At 39.9% G+C, this 24,897-nt stretch overlaps 1 protein-coding gene across 2 annotated transcripts in view; it reads left to right on the top strand.

Annotated features, from left to right (window-relative positions):
- The window catches only part of MAP4K3 (mitogen-activated protein kinase kinase kinase kinase 3), a 69,766-nt gene extending 47,857 nt beyond the window's left edge, over positions 1-21,909 (top strand). For both annotated transcript variants that reach the window (XM_010008538.1, XM_010008546.1), the window contains 14 exons: positions 722-831; positions 2,588-2,629; positions 2,863-2,947; positions 4,059-4,138; positions 6,504-6,564; positions 6,651-6,768; positions 9,260-9,318; positions 10,248-10,351; positions 11,111-11,282; positions 13,844-13,912; positions 14,030-14,122; positions 16,344-16,414; positions 18,671-18,726; positions 21,338-21,909. In XM_010008538.1, the coding sequence (XP_010006840.1) occupies positions 722-831; positions 2,588-2,629; positions 2,863-2,947; positions 4,059-4,138; positions 6,504-6,564; positions 6,651-6,768; positions 9,260-9,318; positions 10,248-10,351; positions 11,111-11,282; positions 13,844-13,912; positions 14,030-14,122; positions 16,344-16,414; positions 18,671-18,726; positions 21,338-21,425 (1,208 nt within the window). In that variant the 3' untranslated portion in view covers positions 21,426-21,909. The remainder of the gene's footprint in view (positions 1-721; positions 832-2,587; positions 2,630-2,862; positions 2,948-4,058; positions 4,139-6,503; positions 6,565-6,650; positions 6,769-9,259; positions 9,319-10,247; positions 10,352-11,110; positions 11,283-13,843; positions 13,913-14,029; positions 14,123-16,343; positions 16,415-18,670; positions 18,727-21,337) is intronic.
- The last annotated feature ends 2,988 nt before the right edge of the window (positions 21,910-24,897 follow it).

The raw sequence follows: 24,897 nt of genomic DNA, 5'->3' as shown, positions 1-24,897 counted from the left end.
TGATGCCATTAGTGGCACGGTTGCTTTTCTAAGCTTACCATGTGTAACAGGATTGTCATAGAGAATGAACAAGTTTTCCTGTATATAGGTTTCAGCTTCAGCCCTGTGTCTGAACTATTGTCAGTTGACATGTCAAGAATAGAGTTTTGCTTTCTAAGTTTGCTTTTGTATGTAGTGAACTGGGTTTGGTAGTATAGCAGGTAATAAGTGTTTATCCACTGTTGGCTTAAGCTGTTCCTTTTAGGGTTTTGTTAAAGTCTGATGCTTTGAGAGTTGTCCTGGACTGGTTTTTTTTAAGTAAGCTTAATGACTGACCCTTAATTGATATCTTACTAGCTCTTCCTTGCTACATACTTAATACTGCAGTTGATGTATTACGTATTTGACTGTAACATTTAAGCATCCAGTGCTAAGAAAAGACTTAAGGCTGTTTATATAGAATTTATAATTGAAGTATTAGCTGTAGCCAAGTTTTTCTTTGTATATGTTAAATACATTTTTCCATATAAGTATGACTGCATCCCCCACAATAGATTTGTTATATTAATTGCCAAAAAACAGACTGAGATTGAATGTGGCTCTATAGATGGTTATATGTGCACGTGGGAACATGCATGCTTTAGAAATAAATTCGGGTATTGGAACATGTTCTGACGTGTGAATTTTAACCCTTCAGAATTAGTTTTAGGCTCTTTGAGTTGTTAAATATTAATCTTTCTAGGTAATGGAGTCACTTCTATACAATTAAATGGTGAAAAAGAGGGATCACCGCATCAACAGAACGAAGCTAGAGATGTTAGTTTTTCAAGGAAAGAGAAGAAGGAAATTCTGGTAGGTATTTAAGCTTCTAGGTGTTGTCTCAGCTGTTTTACATGTGCAATGAAAAGGAGCGGGCACACTTTTGTATAAAAATGATGCTGGATGGCATCTTGTTTATTTTGAATCAAAGCACGGTTTTGCTAGATTGTCTACTTGTGATACAGTCTTAAGCTTGAATTAGTATTTAATTTCCTTTAGAAACTAACAGTCATGGATATACAATACTTACTTGCTTGTATTCACATACTTGAGAAACAGGTAATGAGAGTGACATCCTGCCAGGTGTAATATGTTGTACTGAGCAATGACTATTTATAAAGCAAATGAGGAAATCAAGGAATATGCTGCCACCTGATGGCTTGCTGGAGGATTTGACTGGCACTAGTAAAGGAGCTTAATCAAGGCTGTTGCCAAATGAGCCTTTCTCCTATTCCAGATGTAGGCATACAGACTTTTGGGTGTTGAGGATAAAAAAAAATGCAGACATGTAGGTTGAGGGCCCAGATATGCAAGCTGATTGCCTGCTGGCCTCTGGAGCTCTGGGTTTCAGGGTTTAGCAGCTTGGCTTTAGTGTCAGACTTGACCTATATATACTATAAGTGAAGTTGCACTTGTAGAGGGAATGCAGTTTTACACCACATGTAATCTGATCCAGCTGTGAGCTGAGGAAGAGGGATATTAGTGCATCTCTTTCTTACCTTCCAAGTGAGTTTTTCCATCAAAGCAGCAAATGGCTTCCAGAGTGGTCACTCTTTATTATTACCATGCAATAGCAAAAGTGGGAATTAGGAAAGAGTATAGTTAGATCAGATTAAATGTAACATGAAACTGCACTCTTTGGGGGCTTCTAAGGATGAGGTTGGAAATGTCAGCCTTTTGGGAGAAGTGAAGAGGAAGTAGAGCAGCAACATTGTGTGTGTTTTTGTTTTGCTTAGAGGAAGTGCCAGTAATACTGGCAGTACTTTGGAAAGTATGATTTCCTGAACTGCTTTGGACTTGGCATTTTAAATTGGACTTGAACTTTCCTGTGTTACCTCTAAAATAAAGGTCTTCAGAAGCATGTTTTTACTAGAAGAAAGTGGTACTGGTACAGGAGAGTGGGTGTGGTACTGATTGAGAGAGCTTAATGCTGCTTGTAATATTGAACAGTTGCTACAAAATTACTTAAACTGTGGAGTGCTGTCTCTGGCATTCTTTCAGGCATCCTAGTGTAAAAGATGTTGCACAGTAGACTAGGCAAACATTCAGTGAGGAGATACTAGTGAATCCCAGTAGAGGTTTTAATGGAAGAAAATTGTAGGTTGTGGTGCATGGTCACAAGAGGCATGTGGTTAGCAAATTCTTAGAGAATTATGGGAGTGTTGGTTAGAGGGAAGGTCTGTACCCTAATGTCATGCTTAAAAATGGGACGGTAGCCAAAGCTCAGCCATGGCCTTCAGGGCATGTGAGACAGGACACAGTGGAATGTCCCAGCAGGTAGCTAGTACCTTCCTTTTAGTGTAGTGTAGTATAGAAATATACTACACAACTTTATTGTCTTAAAAAATATGCAGGGAGGATTTTGTATCTATTAGATGTAAGTATTGGCTCTTGATTTTCTCCTAATGTAATTATGCTCGATTATTAAGTTCTTTTAACAGCCTTGTAAAAAAAAATAATCTTTTTAGACTTGTGTTATACTGTAGTGCAGGGAGAGAATATGCATGTTCATGCATATATGCATACATGAGCATAAACATAAACATACTCTCTAACCTTTATTTTCTAGAAACCAATTAGTAACGGCCTTCCTCCCACACCTAAAGTACACGTGAGTATTACTGAGTCATACAAGTGCATGTTGGAAGCAAGACATGTTTTCTTATTAAAGCTGAGAGAGTACATTTTTGAATGTTTGTAGTATTTTTGTAAAAAATTAAGAGAAGCCAGTATCTCTTAGAAGTGTTAAGCCACAGGTATAGCATTTCGGAGATCACCCTTGATTTTGTGCTCTTGAAGTGAATATTTTTGTATGTATGTTTTAAATTGTTTTTGCTTCTACAGATGGGTGCTTGCTTTTCAAAGGTTTTCAATGGCTGTCCTTTAAAAATTCATTGTGCAACATCATGGATTAATCCAGATACAAGAGGTAGTATATTACATGTATTTTACCCATTTTGTCCTCTCCTCTGATTTCCAGAGTGTTTAGATGAACAAGACTATTCCTTTAAAGCAGACATCTTGTAAAAAGGTTTGTTTGTATAAGCAGAAGTTCTTCTTTAATCATGCTACCGCTTACTGAAGCTCAGTGTTGGTTTTTTTAAGCTATGTTAAGATATATGGGTTGCAGTTTTGAGCTCTGATTAAAAAGAATAAATTATATATAAATACTTTTCTGTTTGTTCGTTTTGATTCAAGACTCCTCTCAACATTTTAGTCCAAGAGATGCCAGTCCTAATTTATTTAAAAAAAACCTGACTTCTACCCTAGTAGAAATTGATTTCTGCATCATTCACTTGATCTTTTATAGTATTTTCCTTTTCCTAAGTCTTTCCTTCAGGTCTCTTAAACTCTCTTTATTTTTGCATACCTTTTAGTACTTTATTAAACAGCCTGATAAAAGGAATAATTGGTAACATTATACTTGCATTGCCTGGGATTTCACCTTTTGATTATAATCTACATAGACATGCTACTGAGCCAGTAAGCAAGAAAATACCTACGTTTTTCTAGAAAGCAAGAATAAAGAAATCAATCTTTTGCAGTTGACATCTTCTCAATATATCTGTCTTGTTCACATGGCTAAATGCAGTCCAGGGTATTAATCATGTTCAAGAAGTGAGGCATCCTCCAAGTACTGAGAAAGCATTTCACTCTACTGCTTTTAAAGTACTCCAAAAGAAGGCTTATGAATATGTCACAGGTTCTATGGATAGGTCTGAGCAGGATAATCTGTATACGAGGAAATTATTCACGAGAATTCTTGTTTATGGTTGTGTCACTGCTGGGTTTTATTCCAACAGTTAATCACAAAAAAACCCCAAAACCTGATTTTTTCTAGTGTCTTGAAACAACCCCATCCACAAATTTAAGCTTAACTAGCAAGATTAATTTCCTCTGCTTTCAAACACCATAACAATTACAGGTTGGTTTGTTCCTTTGTGTGTAATTTTTTTAAGGATTTTTTGGTAAAGACCTGCATATTCTTGTAACGCTTTCCTTAAATCAGGCTTTCCAGATTTTTTTGTTTGTGTTTGCAGATCAGTACTTGATATTTGGTGCAGAAGAAGGTATCTACACACTGAACCTCAATGAACTTCATGAAACATCCATGGAGCAGGTATATTTCTGGTTTGGTATTTTGGGGACAAAATCTTCTTTATTACTTTTTTTAGCCACTCAGATTAATGTTGTAGAGTCCTTGTAAAAATGGTCTTTACTACAGTTACATAGGCACTACCTATGCTGAGAATTACCTTAAATGTTCACAGTTGAGGATGCCTTTCTGTCATGTTTAAGTTTTTTGTAGGCTGAACCATGTTTAAGTAAGAGATCTGCATATATCAGTGTGTTGAATGTCATAGTGTTTTGTCCTGCAGTTAAATGATTTGTTAAATAGCATGGAATTTTCCTGATGGAAAATTTTTGAATTCTTTAGTGTTTTGTTGCAAGGTAGAATATTTGCAGCCAACATTGTGTTTCAGCTACAGGGAAGTAAGACGATCCTTTATATACTAGATTCCATTCTTCAGGTCTTAAAAGCAGCTTTGCTGATTTTACTCAGTTTAGTTAATACAAATAAAACTCTGTCTTTGCAGAACCTTACAAGTAGTATTTTTTTAGGGGATAATGGGGAGGGAGAAACACCAATTGCAGGCTTTTCTGTATGGTGTCTTCTCTTTTGTTAATCTCTGAGAGACTTTTCTTTCCTGCCTTCTCCCTAACTTGGGGAGCTATGCATCTGCCATCAAGGTGGAGGAATTTGCAAGGACAGCCATCACACTCTAAGCTGGAGGCACTGATGTTTGTTCATCTTCCAGAGTCCAGGCATTGTAGACATGTCTGTTGTGTTCAAAAGAAGAAGGCCTAGCTAGCTTACACTGAGCTCCATGTAACCCATAACCATGCTGATGCTTGAGTTAGCTAGTTTATACTTTGTTCAGGTACCTCTCTGCTTCTATATTGCAGTTGTAAAACCTACCCTGAGAAATATCACTACTATAATAATTCTTGTAGGCCAGGCAGACCAAGGAAGGCTTTGTTTGTTTGTTTCTTTTGGTTCACTGTTGTTTTTATTGTGTGGGTTTTTCTTAATTGGCAAAGAGAATAAGTGTAATGAAACCCATGCTCTTTCATATCCATGTTGTATTCTCTAAGCACCACGTTCTGTGGTGCATTGCATAGTGAGCTTGTATGGAAATGTTTTAATAAGTACTTTAAGACAAGAAGAGATGCTTATAAAAACAGCCAGTCATGTACAGAACAGGTCCATCAACCTTCAAATCTGAAGTATGGCTGGCTTTTTGTGATCCTCAGACCCAAACTTACTAAGTCACAAACTGTTTTTGCAGCTACAGAAGAGCAATCAGACCTGCACATTAAATTTGGATACAGCCAGGCTGGTAGATTGTTACCGTAGGTTTTTCTTACAGTGTGTTTAGGTTATGAGAAGACTTCAGCAACAGAAGAGCACCGTCTGTGCTAACTATTTATTACATTATTATTTATGATAACAGGCAATAGGGCTTTAATAGTATTTTCAAGTAATGTGTTTCACTTCTTTGTTTACACTGTAGGTCTGATAGAATTCAGTATAAAATCAAAAGTAGCATCCTTGGTTATTTTTCACTATACTGCATTTCACTAATGGACCAAGCAGGAATAAATTCCATTTTCAGGAGTTAGCACAGCTTCAAGATCAGTCCCTTGCTCTTTGGCAGAAAAATCTCTCCCTTAATATACAAATCTTTCTAACAAACCAGCAGTGAGTGGTGTGGTTTTTGTTGTTTTGGGGAGAGGGGCTGATTGTTTGGTTTAATTTGTTTTTTTAAATAGCAGAAGAAATGTTATCCAGAGTGGTCTGTCTAGGCCCCACAGGTCTATTAACTAAAGTAGCAGTAGGAAATGTCCCTGAGCTTGGCCACTGTCTGCTGTCCATTCTCCTCAGACGCCACTACAGTCACTGAATTGAGGATGTTGGAGGATCCCTGCCTATTTGCTTATTTTATCAATTCATGGACCTGTATCAACAGTGTAATTAGACATGTTACACCTCCCTAAACTCTTGCGGCAACAAGCTCCAGAAGTTACCACTTATTTTTTAAAGGAGAAAGATTCCTGCTTTTTAAAATTTTTGAAAAAGGATGGATTGATCTTTATAGTTGTGTCTTGTAGATTAATTATAGTATACTTGAAGACATGAATATAAAATGTGCTAATTGTCTAAGTGTTATTGTGTATGTTAAATATAGTATGTGTGCTGAAGTTTTTACTCTGAATTAACTCTGGAATCCAGGTAAATACTACTTGGCTTAATCTAATTTCTGCTAAAAAAAAAAAAAAAAAAAAAAGGCAAGTCAGTATTAGTTTTGTCCTGTCATTTTTGCACATATTAATTGATCAACTTAATGTGCTCATGGTTTGCATATATCAAATTGAATTGATTTCTTTCTTTGTTTTGTTTTTCTTTTTCTTTCCTTTATCAGCTTTTCCCTCGAAGGTGTACATGGTTGTATGTCATGAACAATTGCTTGTTATCAATATCTGGTAAGTTACTGTGCTGTCTTTGAGTAATAGTGCTGGTAAACATTTGGTTTCGTGTTTGAAGTGTGGTTTTGTTTTCTAATTTCCAGGTAAAGCTTCTCAGCTTTATTCTCATAATCTCCCAGGACTCTTTGATTATGCAAGGCAAATGCAAAAGTTACCAGTTGCAATTCCAGCACATAAACTCCCTGACCGAATACTTCCCAGGTAAATATACGTCATCAGATAGAGCAGAGTATCTTCATTCTGGGAGCTGAGAATATGCTTGTGAAACTCTGGGTATACCAAATAACAGGGATCTCTGTTCACAGACTGCCATGAATAGCTCATGTGGGCATTATTGAGAGGGTAAACCCTTACATTTACATAACTCAGGATGTGAATATAATCTTAATAGAGAAGTGGGTTTTGGTACATCTTACCTTCTTGCAATGAAGCCCTCAACAGATGAAAGATGTGGACCTGTTGGAGAATGTCCAGAGAAGGGCCACGAAGATGATCAAAGGGCAGGAGCACCTCTGCTATGGAGACAGGCTGAGAGAGTTCAGGCTGTTCAGCCTGGAGAAGAGAAGGCTCTGGGGAGACCTTATAGCAGCCTTCCAGTAACTGAAGGGGCTGCAGGAAAGCTGGGGAGGGGCTTTTCATCAGAGAGAGCAATGATAGGACAAGGGGTATTGATTTTAACTAAGAGAGGGTAGATTTAGGTTAGACATCAGGAAGAAATTCTTAACCATGAGGATAGTAAGGTGCTAGAGTAGTTTGCCCAGGGAAGTTGTGGAAGCCCCCTCCGTGGAGATGTTCAAGGCCAGGCTGGATGAGGCTTGTGCAGCCTGGTATAGTGAGAGGTGTCCCTGCTTATAGCAGGGAGGTTGGAACCTGATGACCTTTAAGGTCCCTTCCCACCTTAACCATTCTGTGATATGATATGAAGCCTCTTGTTTCTAGGCATAGCTCTTTTTATCTTTATAGTCTGTTATGGTACATCCTGGTTGTACTTGATGCTGAATAAAGTGTAGAGCCAGTACTGTACCTGTGATATTTCAGGCAAGTAGAAATGTTATCTTACATTAGTTCTATTAGTTCCATTCTATGTGGTGGGATAGGGGGAGTGGGAAGTGAGGATGTATAAACTCTTACTGCAGAGGGAAATGGGCTCATGGGTTGTTTTGAAAGCTGGGAAGAATAGAAGTGGAGTACAGATTGACTAGTAATTTTTCACAGGCTGATGTAGAAGGTACTTAGTCCCCGGATGTACATTGTGCATTCAGTCCCTCCAACTTTATTTACTAACAAATGCATACAAAATCGCAGAGACTGGGTGCAGTGCTGGCTGCCAAACAAGTCTTAGGAGCTCATTCAAATCCAAGAGGAGGAGGCAGTAACACCTAATTTGCAGATAAACCTTTGATTCTTAAAGTACATGGTGAATAACTGGTTCTTCGAACATAGTTAGATTTTTGTTAGGAGATTGTATTGTAGAAGACCCAATGCTCTGCTACCTTTATTAACATTTAATTCTTAGATTTGGGAAAGGCTTCTTGTTCAGTCATCTGCAAACATAATGGTGCAACACTTGTCTGAAAACTGTGTTCTTCCTAGAGCCTAAATTTTAGCTACCTAAGAAGTAATTTGTGCTTTGAATTCTCTTCTGAATGCCTGCACCACAGTTCTGCTCCTCCCTCTTTCAAACTAGCTTTATCTGGATGACTCTGGCTTGAGGACAGCATCAGCAGTGGACTAATAACTGTAATTATCATAAGAGTCAAAACCTTCAAACTACATTCAGTGTGGAATGACACCTCACCTAAGTTGCAGAAGGCTCAGAAAATTTCTTATCCATTCACATCACTTCCCAAGAAATAGGTAGCACAGCCTGAATGTGCACGTGTCAAGTCAGTCATTCAAAGGCAGGAGAGATTTGTTCAGATAATCCATTTGGCTTTTTTAGCCCTTACTGTAAGATACTAGGGTAGCAATATTTAGCCAAGCAAAATTCCATTTGGAGTATGTAGAAAGCTGTAATTTTTTTTCATACTAGACCACAGTGTATTCAGCGTGTTCCTGGATACCTCGATGATGAGTGCTAAATGAAAAACTTAAGATATGTTGAAAGCAAAGTTTTTGTAGAGAAAATGCAAAGCAAAATGGAATTCAAAGTAATTTACAAGGCTTGTATATTAATGTGCAAAATGTTCTAAGCTCAATTTGTGATTCTTGGTAGGGAAACATTCAGTAGCAGAAAATAGGCCTGTGATAAGTCTCCTTTCCATCTTCTCTCCCTTGCATGTCCTTAAGTAGTTCCTTTTTAAAACCTTCCATGACTACTTCCAAACAAAATTTGTGGCCACTACTCAGTTTTCATGCTTCTCAGTCCTGCTGCTCAGTCACTTCTGAACACCGCTGAAATGCTGTGCAAGTATTTTCCCAATTCGTAACTTTGGCTGCAGCATCCATGCATCATCCCACTTACTCCCATCTTTTCTACAGCAACAAATTAGATCCATGTGGCAGCATCTCAGTGCTACCAGAGGGATCATCGTGTATGTTCTAGGCATATCAAATAAATATATTGTTTTGTTTTTCAGAGGGGATGGGGGGGAATATAATAATATAATATAATTTACCAACCAACAGCTCTAAAAACCAAATTTGTTAAATTGTTTTAGTTGATCAATAATTCTGTATTTATATCTTGTAGGAAGTTTGCAGTGTCTACAAAGATTCCTGACACTAAATGGTGTCAGAAGTGTTGTGTTGGTAAGTAAAGATCTGCAGAACAAGTGCCAATAATAATAATAATACAAATAGTGGCAGTATTAAGATTACCGAGTCATGTTTAGGAGGTAAAGGGAGGAGAGACTTTTGTCATTATTATGAAACTGTGCATTTACAGACACTGAACTTTTTCAGGTTAGTCCTTGGTTTTAAGCAGTGAAATCTTTTCCATATTGCCTTGTACATATAAGGACTATTTTCAGAAAATGAAGAGAAGCAGAATGCATGTAAAATATAAACCAGCCCTTAGGGAGGACCTAATCTCTGTGGGTGGAGTGACTTAAATAAACTACTATCAGCCTTAAGTAGTCTAATTTACTAGTACAAGTTCCATTTACCAATATTGGATGATAAAAAGCAAGGACTATTTTCAGTTATTTGAGCCTTCACATGAGTGACAGTGACTGTTTAGTGCCCAATGGATAAATGTGTGTCATAGAAAAAAACAGTCTTTAACCAGTGTCTCATGATGATTTGGAAATAGCTTAGGCAAACCAACATGGTGGAGGAAGTTACTTCAAATGTGTATGCAATCAGCTGTTTTTTTAAAACTATCTAAAAGAGCAAAACACACCTACCAGTCTAAAAAACCAAACAAACAACAATAAACTTTATTTTGAGTTGGAGAGGTGAAACATATCACTGCACTCTTATGAGAGTCATGTTTATTACAGCTTATTTGGCACTAGCTCCTAGCTGTTCTTGCTCAGTGGAAGAGCAGCCCCTGCTCCAATATCTTACTCTCACCATTTTCATAGCTTGGATATTGACTTTTCAGCAACTTACTTATATAAAAGATTAGAGTGGTGGTGGGTACACCTAAGGTTTATTGACTATTCCTTAGTTGGAAATTGTTTATAGTTTGTATTTGCTTAGTACACTAATGTACTCTACCTCTCTTTTTTTGACAGTGAGGAATCCCTACACTGGCCACAAGTACCTTTGTGGAGCACTACAGTCTAGCATTGTTTTGTTAGAATGGGTTGAGCCAATGCAAAAATTTATGTTAATCAAGGTAATATTATGATAACTGAAATACTCTTGTGTTCAGTTCTATTTATCTTGCATGACTTGTTAAGATTAAGCCATTTCTTGAGCTATTAAGACTTTATTCTTGTTTTCTGTTGAATTATGTTGAAAATAGCTATTTAAATGTGTAATAAGTACCAACTGGCTCAAAATATTTTTAGGAATGTTCTTGGTTTTGGGGTGCACTTCAGTTACAGAGCAAAAGCCCTTCTCTTCCTGAACATTGCCTTTTAGTTGCACAGTAGAAAAACTCTGGCTGACAGGCTGATGACATGGGTTAACAGCAGGCTTGTTCCCTTACCAGAGAGAAGGTGGCCACTTATTCTATAATTTGTGACACTAGAGGTGCCCAGAAATGCTTGTTATCTCCCCATGTGACACCACCTGAAGAGATGGCACTAAGGTAGACTCATACTTGTAGAGAGACAGCTGCTATAACTTTATCAGTCTGGAAAACAATGCTTAGAGACTTAGCCAGGGAGAGCAATAACAGGTAGAGCAGTCTTGTAATCTGTGGGCGGCTGCACAGGACCCATATGATGAAAGACACATTATCCTATTTTAACTGACTCTGCATGAAGACTCTTTTAAACTTCTTAACTCAGGCTTCTTGTATCTATCAATTGAAGTAAACTGAATGTTACAAAATACATGTAATCACATTTACCATACAGCTTAAATAGCTAATAGCAACTCAGACTGAATTTGTTTCCCTTCTAATGTCTATTTTTCTTTCTTAATCTAGCACATAGATTTTCCTGTACCTTGTCCACTGAGATTGTTTGAAATGCTGGTAGTCCCTGAGCAGGAATTCCCCTTAGTTTGTGTTGGTGTCAGTAGAGGAAGAGACTTCAACCAGGTGGTGAAGTTTGAGACTGTCAACCCAAATTCTACCTCTTCATGGTTTACAGAAACAGGTTTGTGTGCTGTTGTAATTGCATTCAGAAATGTTCCTTGCTTTTTTGTTGTAGCTGAAACACTAGAAGGGTAGTTTCCTCTGAGGCCACTAATGGTCAAATGATTAAGGCTAAGTGATCATTTTAAGTTCTCTGTTTAAAGGAGTCTCAGCTTGTACATGCCCTTTTTTTGATGTTTCTACTTCTTTAATTGATTTGATTTCTTGAAATTTTGGGTACATCAGGGGATGGAGTTTTGCTTTCTTGCATTTCCATAAATCAGGCTTTACTTGAATATTCCTCACTGCACTGTTCTGTGCTCTACCCTGGCAGCATGACTTCTGTTTATTGAATAGACTTTAATAGACTTGCATTCTGAGCAGTTTCTTTCAACATCACTCTAGATATGGTTTGGCTGTCCTGCAGTAAGCTAGTGTGGTTAGAAATGGTATTACCAATCTACTGCTGAGAGAGAGCACATTTCTGTTCTTCTGATGTTAATAGAAAGTGAAAGGGATTAGGACCACTGTTAGCAGGAAACCATGTACCTGTCACTGCTCTGGGCCCTCTGAGTGAGGAGGCCACCATCTGAGCAACAGTAGAAGTTCTCTTAAGAAGGAATTGTGCCAATAATTACTTTTCCAGAGTGGCAGGGCTCTCCCCTAAACCTAGATAGTAGTGGTGAGCTGACTCCCATCATAGTTTGCAGGTTTACAAGCAGTAAATAGCTTTGTTATTACCAGGAATAGAGCCCTTGTTCATCCATGGTGAATGTATACAGTCTATATAGCCCTGTGCTGGCATATATATGTGTGTGTCCAGCTCATTATGTACCATAGAATCCACTAAGAAGAACAGTTTCCACTAGGAAGGTGCCTACTGACTTTCCTGCTGCTGGGAAATGTGTCAGATTTTGACATAGTTTAAAGCATAGTTACAAAAACAAAGTGATTAGTGGATGGCCAATTAATGCATTGTGTTTTCAAACTCAAGTAACTGTGTGACTTCAGTAGAGTCCATTAAAATAGCATGCTAAGGAGAAATTCTTCACCCCATAGTGTCCTGTTGTCATTCTCTTCTCTGTATTGTCTGCATCAGTGTGTAAATGCAAGAAGAGTAATCCCTTCCTGGTTCCCGTCTTTTCATATGGAAAATTTAACATTGCATTGTACCTTCCAAAAATACTTCTGCAGCTCCTTTGAATCATTTGTATGTTTTCATGTTATGTGTATGTTTTTATTTTCTTGAGATAATGTTTGACTCTAATTTAAACCCTCATGTTGTATTGGTTAATTCCTCTTCCCCTGCTGGCAGGAGAACAGTAACACAGTGAAACAGATTTCTCAGTATATTTTTTTAACGGGGAAAGCATGTACCATATGGTCACATGGCTTCCATCAAATACTAGTTTTCATGGTTTTACTCTTTTTTGTAAATGTCTGATAAAGACCTTTAAAAGAAAAATTACCTGGTGGAGACTTACTGCAGGGGGTTCTCCTGTTGCCATCCTTCTGTTAACTTCAGCCAGTGCAGTTCATGCTTCTGATTGGCGTTGTGTGGTTGCACAGATGTTTGTCCTCCAGTCCTTCCGTTGCGCGCATTCACCATGGCTCTGTCCACCTTTGGTTAAGATCATGCATTAGAAATTCTTTCAGATCACAAATGTATACCTTCCAAGATAGCAAAAAAGAGATGGAGGCACCACCTCAAGGAGCACAATTCTGCTGTCATCCTTGAGGAGTTTTTTGCTTCTCAACAGGACCATGGATTTTATTATTTAACTGAAAGCTGCTTTTGTATTTTAGGTAACATGCTCCAATTTCTCATTTCTAATAGATTTAATGAGTTTCACTTTTCTATATGAAAGTATGCCTGCAGAATTGCTTATAGTATTGCTGAATTAGTAAGAGCTACTTTTTTTGTCATTTTAATGTTAACAAACAAATGAACCAAGACTACACTTCTCCACTTTGAGTTGACATGTCCACTAATCACTTGTGGGTCAGATCCTCCTGTTTGCTGTGATGGAAACTGCTGCAGCTGTAACCTGGAAGAAAAGATAATTATCCTTCTTTTAGGAGTTTAGAGAAAGAAACAATCCCCTATTTTTGGAAGATCTGGGGATGGAAAGTCTGAAAACAGCAGCAAGAATTAAGTACTAATATTGAAGTCCCTAGCAAGATTTCGAAATAAAGGCGGAAGAAAAATGGAACGAAACAGTGTTCAGGTTAACTGTGGGCAACCTTATGTATCTGCCTTTTTTTTGCATCAGCAAAAAATAGTGTCAGACACCAACATAAAATAAAGGGAGAACAATGTACATGAGTTTGCTCTTGTGACATGACTCAGAAAAAGCTGGATTAAGTCCATACTTTATTACTACAACTTCAGTTTTCCTGTCACAGTCAACATGTTGGATAAGTGGCCATGCCTCTCTAAGGGAAGAGAAATGTCACTGGTAAGATGGTTATTTTAAGTAGATAAAAGCACACCTAACCCATTAAATGGTCTCAATCTCTAGAACTTCCATTTCAAATTTCAAGGTAATTTGTTATGGACTAACACTGTTTATTTTCTTACAGACACTACAGAGACAAGTGTGGTGCATGTAACGCAGCTGGAGAGAGATACCATTTTGGTGTGTCTGGATTGTAAGTTTTAGTATCAACTAAATATATATGTATGCATATACATGCATAGTGTCTGTCTTCAAATTAGGTCTTATACTGAAGGTAATTCTTAGTTGACATATCCTATTTATTGTTTAGGCTGCATAAAAATAGTGAATCTGCAAGGGAGGTTAAAATCCAGCCGCAAACTGTCATCGGAGCTCACGTTTGATTTTCAAATTGAATCAATAGGTAAGTTGGATTTCATTATTAATATTGAACATCTGGATAGGCTAGAGAGCTAGGCAGTTACCAACCATATGAAATTCAACAAGAACAAGGAGCAGATTTTGCACCTGGGACAAGGTAATCCTGGTTATAAATACAAGCTGGGGGATGAGAGGCTGGAAGGCAGTCCTGTAGAAAGAGATCTGGGGGTTTGGGTTGATGGCAAACTGAGTATGAGTCAACAGTCTACCCTGGCAGCCAAAAGGGCCAGCTGTGTCCTGGGATGCATCAAGCACAGCACAACTCACCAGTCAGGGAGATGATTGTCCCACTCCATACTGCACTGTGGTCCCACCTCAAGTACTGTGTGCAGTTTTGGGCACCTCAGTACTGGAGTGTCTCCAGAGGAGATGATCACCAAGATGGTGAAAGATCTCAAGGGCAAAACTTAAGGGGAGCAGCTGAGCTCAATTGGCTTGTTCAGCTAGGAGAAGAGAAGGCTGAGGGGTGACCTCATCACAGCCTACAACTTCCTCAAGGGGGGCAGTGGAGGGGGAGGTGCTGATCTCCTCTTTCTGGTGACCAGTGATAGGACACGAGCTGTGTCAGGAGTTCAGACTGCACATTAGGAAAAGGTTCTTCACTTAAAAGGTACTCAGTCACTAGAACAGGGTCCCAACAGAGGTGGTCACAGCACCAAGCCTGTTGGAGTTCAGGAGGTGTCTGGACAATGCACTAAATTATGTTCTTTAGTTTTAGGCAGTCCTGTGAGGAGGAGGACATGATGATCCTCATGGGTCTTTCCAACTCAAGATATCCTATGATTAACTCGCTTACTGTCACAGTACAGGATTAGAGATTTTAATTACCAAGTCTTTGGCATTTGAAACACTATCTCATGTATTTTACTTCGTGGGAGAAGGCTCAGTAAGAGGTTCAGCACACTGTATCCTGCTTTATTAGGAGCAATTGGAATTAAGTCATAACCTTGGAGTCTTTCCTGATTAGGCTAAATGTCTTTGGAATATGATGGAGACCTTCAGCCACTGAAGGAATACGTTAACACAACCTACATAAACTCTGTGAATCACTCGTGGCTAACTCATTCTGCATGTGTGTTCACGAAGTCCACTTTCATAAAGCAGCTCAAACATTAAATTATATGATGTGTCACACTTGATGTAAGTTTTGTTTTCTTCTGAATGAACTAGATTTGTGAAACAAGGACAGAATAACTTTCTTTTGACAATTTCCCAGTGGTTATGTACCTGCATTGCATCGTGTGCTTTTGGAAGAAGGATAAGGAAGGATTTGTGCACAGTTGGAGGGTAGCACCAGAAGAGCAGGAACAGTGGGAACAAACAGGAGTAAGGAGCTGGAGGGAATTTACTTCTGGGGAGAAGCTTTAAAGTTTCAGGCACTTAAAACACTGTCTCACAGAGAAGACAAAGAACATTGTCATGAAAAACACTGTGGCTCTTGTTGGTTAGGAATGGGAAGAAGGAACGAGTATGTGTACTTGAAACTGCTCACTGTGGGACCTCTGCATGTGCTGTAGTCCTCTCTGCTTGTCATAATAAACAAGCTACCAGTGTCCTGTTTTGGCCTGATAGTGTCTCCAGAGAGCTCTACTCTTTTCTGCATACCTGCCCAGAGGCAGGATGCTGGATGCAGCTGGGATGGATAATTTCTGGGAACCTACAGACTTGCCCTCTCTTTGAGGAAGGCCGTAGTCCCCTGTCCTTTCCAAGGGTTCAAAGGCAGGTGTCTGTAACTATCTTTGAGACAAAGGGAAGGGCTGAGAAGTAGAGGTTTCTGTAAACATTTGCATTGCTATTGCAGAGGGACCATATTAACCAGTAGTTACAGGGAAAGCGACAAAGGCCACATTTTTCTGCTAAAATGCAATATATATTTTTTGCTAGTATTAGAATGGAGGTAGGGGCATTCCAGTTCAAAGGAAAGGATGTGTTAGGACTAGACAAGAGGAGAGTTTTAGAACTTTGCCTGGTTGGGTGGGAATATTTTTAAACCCTGCTCATTAAACAGACATAAACATATAAATGCAGCTGCTTTTGAGGAAGGTTCAGCAAAGCCTGTGAGGCATTTTGCAGTCTGTATGGGTGAGCATGATGCGATAGAATATACATGCACAAATTTCAAAATTGCAGTCAGACACTTCAGGCCTGAAAAACGTAAGTTGATGTTCTGCCTCAAGACTGATTGCAGTGTTCTTTGTTACCAGTGTGTCTACAAGACAGTGTGTTAGCGTTCTGGAAACACGGCATGCAAGGAAGGAGTTTTAGATCAAATGAGGTGAGTACTGCATTTTGCATCAAACTCTAAGCTTCTAATATAAGCCAAGCATAGGATAAATGCGTAATACTGTGGTTTGAAAAGAAAACCAAACAGCAACTGCCTAGGTTAATAAATCTGGAAGCTGGAGCCTCATTCTAAGTGTGTTTCATAAGCTGCAAACTAATTAATGAAACTATAAAGAGCCCCTGTCAAGTGTACCATACAAAGCAGAAAGGAACAAGAGACTGGGCCTTTTTGTTTATTTTCTTGCTGCAAACTTCGTGCATCTGTTTGTTAGTGGAAATGCTGTGCTTTGTAGGATTTTAATGTGTCTTTTAATTTGTTTATTAAAGAATGTTTGCCGTTTTCACCAGTTGTTTTGCCAGTGTTGCATTGGCTGAGAAATTGAGCTCCTTACAACTAATGGTATTTTAAGGTACACATACAATCACATCATGCCCAGCTTAGATATTCCACCTTGTTACACAATTTGTAAATTTATTTGTACAAAGCCACAGCTGACCTAATCTGTGCTGACAGTAAGCCTACTCTTTGTGGGAGGTTGGACCAGAAGTCAGGCTACTACTTATTTTTAAGCCTGCAAATGTTTCTTGTGGCATTTGTGCATGTTTGATCCCTAGTCCTTCTCCCAAGAACTCACACTGGTGAGCTGCAGCACCCTGCTGTTAGCACAGACTGTGAGGAGGAGATGATGCCACTAGGCACTTCTCCAATTCCAGACTCCTGCTAGCAGCATTCTGCAAGGCTCAGTGGATTACTCAGTAGCTCTGATCCAGTTGCTAGAGGACATGCTCCAGAGTGCTCCCATGCAAGTGGGTGCTGTATGTTGTTTATGTAAAGCATAAGGAGCAGTCATCTTGCTTCATTTATTGTCAATCCAAAGTCAGCATGTAAGTGAAGAACAGAAGACAGACCTGAGCTGTTGTCAGAAGGGAATCCAACCTAACCTTTTTCTCTGTAGAACATATCTAAGCTCTCAGGCCTTTTTAAGTTCCGTATGTCTCATTGCTGAGCTACTAGTCACAGCTATTAGGAAAAAAACAACTCCATTTCATCTGTAATATGAAAAGCCTGCGTTACCAGGCTTAGATCTTGACTTTTGGGAATTTGGTACTATGTAGTATGCAGGAAGCAGTTACACAGGGCAAAAACCTGACCAATCTAAGTTTGCAGCACATTTGTCTTTGAAGACTGTATTTGTTCCGATTCCTTGATCTAAGATCAGTTGGTCTAGTTGGGGATGATTTGAACTGCTTACAAAGTTGCTTCCTTTTACATCTGTGACCTTCTGCAGTGGTTTGATTGAATGGGAAGAATTAAATGGTGAATTCTGAGACAAGATGCTCAAAATTAGGGCCAAGATTGTGCAGACTCAGCCCCACAACAAGCAGGAAGTAGGGGTTTCTTTTACTAAAGTGGGGAACTTTGTTGCTAATTAAAATGGTCTTGCAAGTTCTCTGTGCCAGCAGTGAATTCACTAATGTGAATTAGTCAGCTAATGCTACTAGGATCTGGGGAAGAGAGAAGAATCTCTTCTTTACTCAAGAACGTGCCATGTGGCTGTATTGAAAAAGAGCTTTGTAAACCATGCTGCCTATTCATGGTGTGACCTGATATCCTTTGGAGTATGCAGTGGGCTTTCATTGGCTTTATTGATTAACATGATGTTTTCTTTGGTATTCCTGTAATCATAAAGATGTATCACACAAGTACAATTCACCTGCATTAAACAAGGCTTTATAGCACTAGTCTGAAGTGTCATAATACCATGTTTTCTTTTCACAATGAACATAAATGCCAGAAATTAGATTATGTTTCACTGTTAAGGTTTTCAGAATATGGACTTACTGCATCATTACTACGATTCAGAATTTCAGCAAAATGTATTGTGTGTGTGATTTACCTGACCCATTTTTAATATCTACTCTAGACTGAGACAAATTGCACCCTACAGGTATAGATTTCAGTTGTGTCTGTAAAGAGAATTGCACTGGTAGCTCAGGTGCTGGGCAATGCTGAGCCCTGCTGTTGTGTTTGCAGTTTCTTCCAGAGGTATTCACATGACGTGGCATGAATTACAGGAAACTTTTAGATCTTATTTAAAAGTGACAGGCTAAATTTTCTAATTCATATAAATCAGCAGTAAATTGGTAACATCAATCAGTGAATTATTTTCTCTAGGTTGATTTTAAAAACAAATAAAACCACTTGTGTACTCAACATGTAAATACTTGTCTTACTTTTATTGTCTAGATCACACAAGAAATTTCTGATAATACGAGGATATTCAGGCTTCTGGGATCTGACAGGTAGGAACAGTAATGAACATGTAATGCTAAAACAGAATAATAATGTGTGTCCCATTCATGTACATGGCTACCTTTCAGCCATTAAAGTTTACTCTCTTTCTTCAAAAAAAAGAAATAGGGAAAAATTTTACTCTAAAAGTGCTTTGTGGGCTTCCAGAAGTACTGAGCCATGTTAGCAAGCTCCTATTTGGCTGAAGTCACAATCTCCAGGAGTGTCTTCCCTTTTCTGCTGTCATTCTTTTGTTTAACTTGGTGAAATGTTTACTTTCAGATACTCGGCTTCTGTAGCTCATGAAGAATTTATTCTTGAAATAAATGCAAAAAATAGTTAACAAACTGAAATATCTCACTTTTCCTCTGTAGAAACAAACTCTACCAGTTGTCCTCTCAACACAGCAGCTCAGGTCTTGTGAGAGGTTTTGATAATTTTCAGCATAGTTGTTATTTGGCGTCAGCTTTGCAGGACAGTAACACTGTGCCTGTCTGACCCATCAGGTATCAGATTGCCAAATTTTGAACCCTTGATATTTTAAGAGTGTCTCTGACTTCCTCTACTTTCTTTTCCCTTCATTCAAACTTTGTACTTCTGTGACAGCCACAAAACAGCAGCTGTTTTGTCTTCTCGGGAGTGAATGCTGATGTGACAGCTTTACCAGTGATGTATTCTCTTAAAGTGCAAAGATAGGCTTTAAATTGTCTTTTGAGAATTCCTTCTGCCACAAGCATGTGCTCTTGTGGTACGGAGCTACTGCAGTGAGTCCAGAGGAGGCCATGGAGATGATCTGATGGCTGGAGCACCTCTGCTCTGGAGATAGGCTGAGGAGTTGGGGCTGTTCAGCCTGGAGAAGAGAAGGCTCCGGAGAGACCTCATAGTGGCCTTCCAGTGCCTGAATGGGCTACAGGAAAGCTGGGGAGGGGCTTTAGACAAGGGCAGGGAGTAATGGGACGAGGGGGGATGGTTTCAAGCTGAAAGAGGGGAGATTTAGGTTAGACATGAGGAAGAAATTCTTTAGTGTGAGGGTGGTGAGACACTGGCACAGGTTGCCCAGGGAAGTTGTGGAAGCCCCACCCCTGGAAGTGTTCCAGGCCAGGTTGGATGGGACTTTGAGCAACCTGGTCTACTGGGAGGTGTCCCTACCCATGACAGCAGGGCTGGAACTACATGATCTTTAAAGTCTCTTCCATCTCAAACCTTTCTATGATCCTATGATGTTAGAACTACCAGAAAAGCTTCGTATCAACCAAGGGCTTTCCGCATACTGTTTCTACAAGCTCGATGCACAGCCCTGTAATTACTTGTAATATCAACAGCAGTCAAGTGGTGCTGTGGCTTTACTGACTAGCTACCAGCAATTTTTGCTGGCTGGGGGTTGAGGGTGCTGCCTTACGTGCAGTAATGTCTGATAGGTTTGCAGTAATGGATAGGTGTAACCCTCATCTCAGACTTGAGGGTTTTTTACTCTCTCTGTTCCAGGGAGGTGTTCATGGAGCTCAGCTTTATTAATGTCATTTCTCTTAGTTGTTGAGAGACAGCACAGCTCAATTAAAAAACAAGTGTGACTTCACTATGGAGTCTGACATTGCAAATCATTGCCTCAGAAAAATAACATTGTCTTCCCTGAACACAGTTCCATCTATTTCTGGTTTGCACAGATAGTCTCCCAAGTCTGAGACAATGTTGAAAGACTGCACTGCAATAATCACTAATTCCAGTTTCTTCTTCAGATACCATTTTGCTTGCAGCTCTGTCATATTTTGTTGTGGAAAAGGAGAATTCCGTAATGGATATTCATTTTAGCAGTTCTTGACTGATTAAAAAAATCTCAAATGGTTTGTGAACTATAATTGTGACTGCTGATTTCTGTCTTTTGAAGAGAAAGGTCTGATCTAGGAGACATCCCTTTTAGTCTTTACAGTTGTAGTGTAGGTCCAGCTAGCCCAATCTCTCCTGTTTCCAATGCTGGCCAAAAGTGGGTGGCAAGAAAACAGTAGGAGAGAAGATTTTGCACATAGCAATCCTTTTCCTTGACTGTCTGCCTTCAAGTATCTGAGACTTTCAGAGCTAAAGAAAGTTTCTGTGTATTAAGTTACACGTGCTCAGGGAAGGACTAGAAAATGGTCACAGAAGACACAGCTTTGGTCTTCTGTCATGTCCAGTGGCAAAGGGCAGACTAACAACTTCCAGAACTGGAGCTTGGTTAATGGGTTAGCTTTGCAAAGCTCTGGGGAGCTACAAGCCTGGGCAGTAGAGGATTGACAGACCCTCTCCAAAAGCCGCTACTGAAAGGATGAGAGGCAACAAGTACACATTGCAGCAAGGGAAGTTACAGCTGGATAGAAGAGGGGAAAACATCGTGGTATGGGGTGACTGAACACTGCAGTAGGAGCCCAGAGAGGCTGTGGGGAGATCCTTGGAGACCTTGCTTCGACAAGATTCCAGGCTAGTTTTGAGGCTGGCCTTGTTTTGGTTAGCTTCTAGAGTAGGGGTGTCCAAGAAGGAGAAATAACCACTGGTCAGGTGGATCCCAGGAAAAAATATTTACAGTTAAATTCAGGGATGTTTTTTATTGAAGTCTAACTTGACATTGTGGCTGTTTTATTTTCCTTTTAGGGTTGTAGTGCTGGAGAGTAGGCCGACGGATAACCCAACAGCCAACAGCAATTTGTATATCCTAGCAGGGCATGAGAACAGTTACTGAGAACTGGTGGCAGGGAGCTCACCATGAGAACACTCCTGCTGCTGCAGCATTCCTGGCTGGCTGAAATTGCACAAAAGCTGCAGTAACCCAACTTCAGTTACTTTGTATTTTATTGTGGCATGAGACGAAGATGAGACTTGTTTGTGGTATGGACACGTAAGCATTATGATACCACAGAAGTGCTTAATTTACTGTTATGTAATCTTTGTACATATGCAGTATTTTTCAGTGAAACTTCTTGCTGAAGACCTACACTGACTTTATCTGTAGATAGTGGTCCTCCTGTTAAGTACAAGTATCTTCTAACCTGTACAGATGTAAAAGGCACTGAGGATGCAACTGAAATTGGGGTACTATTTTAAGGACTTCTCGTGTTTATTATAAAGTGGGACGCTAGCAACAAATATAAGTACATTTAACAACACTATTGTATTTTATTATATGTAATTTACTAATACAAATACATCTTAAGTTTTAGAAATTGTAATCAACACTGTAATCAGATTACAATCTTGTTTTAATTTTGATGCAACACACTGGTGTTCATGTTTGCACAACATATTGAGATGTGATGTATTCAGTCACAAAGGTAAGCTGTGACTTTGTGGATATGACTTGGGCTTCAAAGTTCCTTATTTTAGTTTACATGGGTAGTTTTTCTTTGTGAAACAAACCAGTTAGACACCTGTATTTTTATATTTAATTAAAACTCTCCTTATGATTACTTCTTGGAAAACAATACTTTCTGGATGGGTGTCAGTTCCAGAATAGTGGTACCTGGCTGTAACACTACAATAGGTGTTTGTATTAATAGTGTATACAATTATAAAAATTAGTATTACTGTTTGTCTTACTAAATAGTTTCACATCAGAGTGAAAAGGAGCAACACTCTACATTGTGGAAATGGCTCAAAGATGTTGCCATTTTGACTTTTTTTTTGGCCTTATAACAATTTTCACACTTTTTTTGATTTAGTATGTTAACACATGGCCAAAATAATTTAGTTACTACCTCATTCATACAATACAATGGTTACTACGCATCACAGGAACTTAGTTTTCATCAGAAGTATTTTTGATTGCTGTTTTCCAATGGAGTATGTAAATGCCAAGTTTTAGCAAACTGCACACATTTGACTCCTTTTTTGTATATGTTCTTTATATTTTATTGTGATAATATACACTAAAACCAAACTAAATTTAAAGTGATTTATGGCCTGCATTCTTGTTGTGATTGGTAATGCTTTGAAATATGTTCCCCTAATGTATATAATGTAAAATAAACTTTTTTTAACATGTTGTTGTACAATTAGTTTACCACCTGTACTAATTTTCCACATTAGACTAAAATGGAACATACTGAATTTTGAATTCTGCTATTAAATGTTTGTGCCAAACACAGAAGCTGGGCATTTCTGAATGTATGAATGGTCAGACTGCTGGAGCTCAGTTAAATTTGGTGGGAGCTCCCATGCTTGGTGGGAGCTTCCACCACCTCCATTCTGACATAGGATTGGGATCAGTGTGTGGCTGACTGACTGGAGCACAGTCAGAGCCAGGAAATCAAATGACAGGCACAGTGAGCTTAAAGGAAGGCTTCTGCCTACAGCTAGTTGACAAAGCTCTTCCTTGTCAGTAGCAAAAGCAGCTTCACTTCTCTCTCTTCCCAGCCTCTTCAACTCTGGCTGCTTCTAGCTAGCAGCCCTAGCTGCTAACAGAAAGAAGTGTGTAGTGATGGGGCATTCACCAACCTGGCAGCCAAGTTTGATCAGCAGGGGCTGAACTTAGATCCCAGTATAAACTGTGATCTTTCTTCAAGAGAACAAAGAAGTGGGGTTGTTAGGGTCCATCGCAGAAGTGCACCTGGAAGCTGGGAGGACATGGGAATGGACACTACTTTAGTCCTGTTCTTGCACATCTCTCCATGTGGTGCTGCCTGCCCCTGTCAAGAGACATGATCTGGTGACCTGAAAAAGAGAGGCTTCATATTCAACCACTGCATCTCACTGCCCTTGACCGAAACCAAGAGCTGTGCAAGGTAAAGCACATCTTGCTGGCTGCTTGTTCCTTGTTTCTTTGTTACTGGAACCTTGCAAAGGGGCTGGGGGAACCCAGCAATGCTAGGAGCAGGGATGGGGATGGATATGTCCCCCAGGCAGGGGGAGTTCTTACACTCCACAGAGTTTGGCTTTAGCAACAGCACTTCTGGTTTTTGAAGGAATTTACATTAAAAGATGGAGAAAAAAGCTGGTGAAACCATGGAATGTGCCAAAACCTCTTGCTTCCCTGCAAGAAAATGCTAGAGGTTCATCTAAAACATGGATTACAGGGAGCCATATTCCAGGCCTCTGTCACCTGTGGAGGGGTGCAGAAGGGAATATGTCTGAGGAGGGGCATGTGCACCTTTGTGGGCTCTCAAGTCCTCACTGACAGCAGCAATGCTGCATTCGTTGTCTGCTCAGCATCATCCCCTACAATATGCCTACACTGCTTTTGTTACAGGTCTTCATCCTTGGGCAACACCCCCCTGGATGCAGGTCTTCCCTTTAGCACCGATTCAAATTCAACATGTTCAGATTCAGGTGTCCCTTACTTTGAGAAAGGAAACACAGTGAAGACAGTTCTGAGAGGCTCCACCATCACCTGCTGAAGTACTGCTCAGTGTCTCAACAACGTCTGTCCTCAGAGAGCAACACAAACACTCCTTGAGCCTCCCTGAGACACAGGGAGACAGCAGTCTCTATCCAAGCAATCTGTGCAGGTTCTCTGCAATCCTCCCAGCTGGGAGGCTGCTCCTAAACCATCCTTCCAATGACCAGTGCAGACTGCCATACATCTGTTTCTCTCCCTGTGTGCCCGAACAGCAGCTCACTGTCTCATCTTCTGGTCCTCGGGCTCTCCCTGGCCCCTTGCCTTGCAAAGGAGAGCACGGCGATTTGCTTTTCACCTTCAGCATCCTCCTCCTCCCTCTCTGCCTTGCCAGGCCCCAGAGACCACCATTAACTTCATCCTGTTTAAGCCGCTGGGCTTTATTTCCATTCTGGCTTTGCTTTTCCTGGCTTTTTTTTTTTTTTCCCCGAGAGCTCAGCTTTTTACCCTTGAGGCTGTTGTTGTTTGTACTGCTCGAAGGGGGTGTTTATTTTTCCCCGCTGTCTCTCAAACCAGGATATTTCCATTCTGGCTTTGCTTTTCCTGGCTTTTTTTTTTTTTCCCCGAGAGCTCAGCTTTTTACCCTTGAGGCTGTTGTTGTTTGTACTGCTCGAAGGGGGTGTTTATTTTTCCCCGCTGTCTCTCAAACCAGGAGCGGCAGAGCTTTGACACCGCCCCGCTACCTCCTGCTCCGGTCCTCCCGGGAAGATGCCACCTCCTCGGGCTCCGGGCCACCCCGGCAAGGAAGGCCGGTGAGCAGACGGCAACGGGATCACCCGTGGTCTACAGGGAGCAAAGTCCTGGGCGCGTTATCAGCGGCACA

The sequence above is a fragment of the Chaetura pelagica genome, unplaced genomic scaffold, assembly GCF_000747805.2.
Source record: "Chaetura pelagica isolate M959 unplaced genomic scaffold, ChaPel_1.0 scaffold350, whole genome shotgun sequence".
Taxonomy (NCBI): domain Eukaryota; kingdom Metazoa; phylum Chordata; class Aves; order Apodiformes; family Apodidae; genus Chaetura; species Chaetura pelagica.
This window is presented reverse-complemented; position numbering and strand designations above follow the sequence as displayed.